The following is a 4,890-nucleotide window of genomic DNA, read 5'->3' on the forward strand; positions in this document are numbered from 1 at the left end:
AGTTGTAGTCATGATGAACAGGGATCCTAGTTTTCTCTGTTTTAAAAATCTAAAATTCTCTGATTTAAAAATCCCCAAATCCACATTTTTCTACAATTAAAATGAAATGCCACTACGTATATAGTTATCAGTTGAACATAATGTTTTATTGATCTATTTACAATTTTAAAGCAATTTGGAAGCCTACCCCAGTGCCAGCAAGGAGTCTCGCCACCCCACTCTGCCTTCCCATGTTGGATCCCACCTGCTGGGCCACAGAGGCAGCTCCTGCTTGTGCCAGTCTGGCCACAAATCGCCTGTCCCTCCTCCCTCATAAACTTACCTGCGGCCACTGCTTTGCACCATGCTGCCTGGCTGCCATGTGCATGCACGTGCACATGGTGGGTGCCCCCTGCTTGTGATTGCCCTCCACCTGCTCCTCTCAGCCCCTTGCAGGCTGGAATTCTCCCAGCCTGCAAGGGGAAACCTGTGGTTTCCTGCATTTTTCTCCCTTAAAGGAGAAAATCTCGGTCAATGTTTGGAATGGCTTGCATCTGTGTTTTTCTACTGCAAACAGAAAGCATGGATCCCTGATGAAGAATTATGAAGGAGTAAAGAGTCTTAGGTAAAATATTTACTTTTCAAGTAAATTAAGTATAGTGTTGGCTAGCTACATATAGTGAGTCCATTTGATGATCAGAAAATACCTACTATATGGAGTGAGTTGTTAATCCTTCTAACCCATACAAAATGCTCTTGATGCAGTGCTATACAATGCCAGTATCAAGACTTTTGCTGGACATGAAGTTATCCAAAAAGCAATGTAATGAGCCTTAATGAGTAAGAAAAGCTGAGAGCAGGCACACTACAATTGCCAAATTTAAGAGCAGGCAAGTGATTAGGCATATTTAAATTGATGAAAGCTGTACCTTTCCTATTGAAATCAATGGCTGCTGCTGCATCTCGGTCAGTGTTTGGAATGGCATGCATCTGGGTGCTTTGGAAATCCTGCCAAAGTGTCTATATGTACCTAAATACCTTGAAAAATAAGTTAAGACTGATTTTTACTTAATTCCAGTTCCAAAAATAACATGTCACTTCTGAAAAATGAGACTTAGGCACCTAAAATGAAAAAATATATATATTTCTTGTGTAAACTTCTGTGTGCTTTGCACTGGTGTGGTTCTCCCACTTTAATTGTGCAAATAGTGGTGCAGCAAGTATGTTAAGGGTTTATCATGTGCAGCTACAACATGTTCACTAATGAAGACATCCAATGTGGACAATTCGTCATCTAACAGCCTCAACATTTGTGTACCCAGCAGTGTAGTGCCATGTAGAGATCCCCTGGGCTGGCTGTTAGCATGTTAACCCAGATTCTGGAGCCTGGTAAAAAACATGCTGCATTTGTTAGCTCCAGAACTGGAAGCAGGATAGCTGCATTAATCTGCATTTCACTGGGCTAATGCTACTATACTGTTTCTAGCTTCACAGCTAACGCATGTACAGCTAGCTTTTATATCTCCACATGGTACTACCATATGGATATGCACCTTAAGAGTTTGTTTTGTAACTTTTTAATGTTACATATTGTCTTTTTTAATGAATGGTAGGATGCCTACAGACAGATAAGTCTTTTTTATTTATGTTGAAATGCAATCATTCACAACATTTTTCTTCGAAGGTTACAGAGAAATCATGCTACAGACTTTGCCCCAGCTAACAGTCCTAGATGGAAGGAATATATTTGGTGAGCCAGTAAATGTGATTGAAGAGAATTCAGACTTGCAATGTTTAGAAGGCCTTTTAGATTGCTTGGCTTCATCCAGTTCCCCGTTAAATGATAACCAGGTACTTTTAACCTTCCTCCCAAGTATAAATTAGGGTATACATTTTTATTTTTCCCGTGTTGGATACACTTGCTTAAAGTAATGCAACTCTTTTTTTAATAGAATTGCATTGACTTGCCAGTAATCACACCTCACATTGACCAAGTGTTGGCTCGGTTTCGGCAACGTGGAAATATGCCAATGCAAAGCACCTGCAGTTCTTCTACAGAGCCAGCTTCTTCAGAACCAGAAAGAGCTAAACTTAATAGCATACCCAGTGAGATAAGAATAAGAAAATTAGAGGATCAAATTTCACAGCTGTTGCAAAAGGTAATTAGGTTTCCACAAAAATGGCCTTTATTATGTATTTATAAAATGAAGTGTACCTGTATAAAAACTAAATGAAAGAGCTTGTCCCTACTGACTACCTGGCATGCAGTGGGGAAATTAAATTTGTATTAATGTTTATACACTGATTTGGGAAGCAACTGAGACTATCACTATGTAGAGGACACGACAACATAGCCTACTTAAAAAATTGTAGATGACACCTACATTAGGTGGTAGAAATTTCAATACCAAATTAAATGAAAGGTCCTTCTAAATTCACACGTCTCCAGTTATCAGCAAATTTTTCTGTAAAAGATGAGAGGTTGGTGCTGGCTTGCATCTGCTGTTAGACATGGTTCTAAGACAGACACGTGCATCTTTTGCTTACATAAAGGATGCACCCTTATTTCCATATTTATATTTAGGTTTCTAATTTTTCCTATTTTTCACATTTTATTTTTAATGTAAATTGAAACATTTTCTTTAAAACCTTTTAATCTTTAAACATGTTCTGTCAATATTAGGTGATCACAGACTGCTTTTCATTTAGAAGTGTTTGTCCTTCAGACATGCCATCTTTGCTGTAGATAATATTGTTAATCTGATGTGTATTTGTTTTAAATAGCAACTATGTTGTTCTGGAAACATGGAACCTTGAGTTTGGGTCATAGGTGAAGGTTTGGAAAAACAATTTTCTTCCTTTCTGAGAACTGAGAACTTTTTTTTGCTGCAGCTATGGATTTTTAATTATTTCTATGGTAAATAACTGCTGCAGTTAATGAGAGAAATTTCAAAGAGTGATCAATAAGCAGTTATGTGCGATTGCATGTATTGTTTTGCCAATATAATTGGACCTTCTCTTTGTGTTGCATTGTTTCATAGATTTCATAGACATCAGGGCTGGAAGGGACCTCAAGTCCAGCCCCCTGCCCCAGGGGCAGGAAGTCAGCTGGGCTCATAGGATCCCAGCAAGATAAACATCCAAATTTCTCTTGAAGGCGTTCAAAGTAGGTACTTGAACCACCTCTGGCAGGCTATTCGAGACCCTGGGGGCTCGAACAGTAAAGAAATTCTTCCTTATGTCCAGCTTGAAACTGTCTTGCAGGAGTTTAGAACCGTTTGACCTTGCATCCCTTGTGGCGCTCTAGTGAACAAACATTCTCCGAGATCCTGGTGAACACCCCTGATAAACTTACAGGTGGCCACCAGATCACCCCTGAGCCTGTGCTTTTCCAGGCTGAAGAGCCCCATGGCTCTCAGCCTTTCATCGTAAGGTCTGTTTTCCTGACCTCTGATCATGCGCATGGTTCTACTCTGCACACTCTCAAGCTTCTCCACATCCTTTTTGAATTGTGGAGCCCAAAACTGAATACAGTACTCCAGCTGCAGCCTCACCAAGGCCGAGTAAAATGGGAGAATGACATCCCGGCATTTACTTGAGAAGCATCTATGGATGCAAGCCAGCATTTTGCTCACTTTACTAGCTGCAGCATCACATGAAAGGCTCGTGTTCATCTTGTGGTCAGTCATGATCCCCAAGTCCCTTTCATCCGTAGTGCTAGCCAGCGTAGCACTGCCGAGCCTATAAGGATGCTGCAGGTTTTTCTTTCCAAGGTGGAGAACCTTTCATTTTTCCATGTTAAACAGCATCAGGTTCTCGTCCTTCCATTTGCTGAGTCTGTCAAGGTCAGCCTGGATTGCCCTCCTGTCCTCAGGTGTGGATGTTTTATCCCAAAGTTTGGTATCGTCGGTGAACTTGGCCAGTCCGCTTCTGACTCCGGTGTCCACATCATTAATGAAGATGTTGAACAATACAGGTCCAAGGACAGAGCCTTGAGGGACCCCACTGGTCACAGAGCACCATGACGACTGACTTCTGTCAACCACCACCCTCTGGGTCCGACCATGGAGCCAATTCCCCAGCCAGTGGATCATGGTGGACCCGAGGCTGCAGTTGGCCAGTTTTGCCAAGAGGTGACCATGGGATACCAGATCGAAGGCTTTTTTTGAAGTCAAGATATACAACATCCATCTCCTCTCCCTTGTCCAGGTGATGGGTCACCTGGTTGTAAAAGGAAATAAGATTGGTCAAGCAAGACCTACCCGCAACAAACCCGTGCTCGCTATCCCTCAGGATGTTGCCATTGGCCAGTCCATTAAGAATGGCCTCTTTGATAATCTTTCCTAAGACCTTCCCAGGGATAGAGGTCAGGCTGATGGGCCTGTAGTTTGCCAGATCCACTTTCCTCCTTTTCTTGAAGATAGGCACCCCACTGGACTTTTTCCAGTCTTCAGGCACTTCACCAGAGCACCAGGAGTTCTCGAAGATCCATGCCAGGGGCTGAGCAATGATGCATGCCAGCTCCTTGAATACCCTGGGATGTAGATTATCAGGGCCAGCTGACTTGAAGGTGTCCAACCTCTCAAGGTGTTCCTTTACAAGGTCAGCATTGATGGAGGGCAAGGAATCTCCCTCACCCAGGCTTCTCTGTCCCGTAATGGGCATGGGCATCCTGTGGGACTGGTGAAAGACTGACACAAAGTACCCATTTAGTAGGTTGGCTTTTTCCTGGGCATTGGTTGTCAGTTGTCCCATCTGGTTTAGCTGGGGTCCAGTGTTGCCCTTGCTTTTCCTCCAGTTCCCCACATATCTAGAAAAGGACTTTTTATTATCCTTGATACTTATAGCTAGTTGGAGTTCTATCACAGCATTGGCTTTCCTGGTTCGCTCCCTGCAGGTACGGACCAGTGA

At 42.6% G+C, this 4,890-nt stretch overlaps 1 protein-coding gene across 1 annotated transcript in view; it reads left to right on the forward strand.

The window, feature by feature from the left end:
* The window catches only part of LRRCC1 (leucine rich repeat and coiled-coil centrosomal protein 1), a 59,416-nt gene that overhangs the window by 11,957 nt on the left and 42,569 nt on the right, over window positions 1–4,890 (forward strand). Inside the window, exons 5-6 of the mRNA XM_019519294.1 lie at window positions 1,664–1,830; window positions 1,932–2,138. Coding sequence (XP_019374839.1) covers window positions 1,664–1,830; window positions 1,932–2,138 — 374 coding nt within the window. The remainder of the gene's footprint in view (window positions 1–1,663; window positions 1,831–1,931; window positions 2,139–4,890) is intronic.

This window comes from Gavialis gangeticus, unplaced genomic scaffold (genome assembly GCF_001723915.1).
Source record: "Gavialis gangeticus isolate Ggan-Ray unplaced genomic scaffold, GavGan_comp1, whole genome shotgun sequence".
NCBI classification, from domain to species: Eukaryota; Metazoa; Chordata; order Crocodylia; family Gavialidae; genus Gavialis; species Gavialis gangeticus.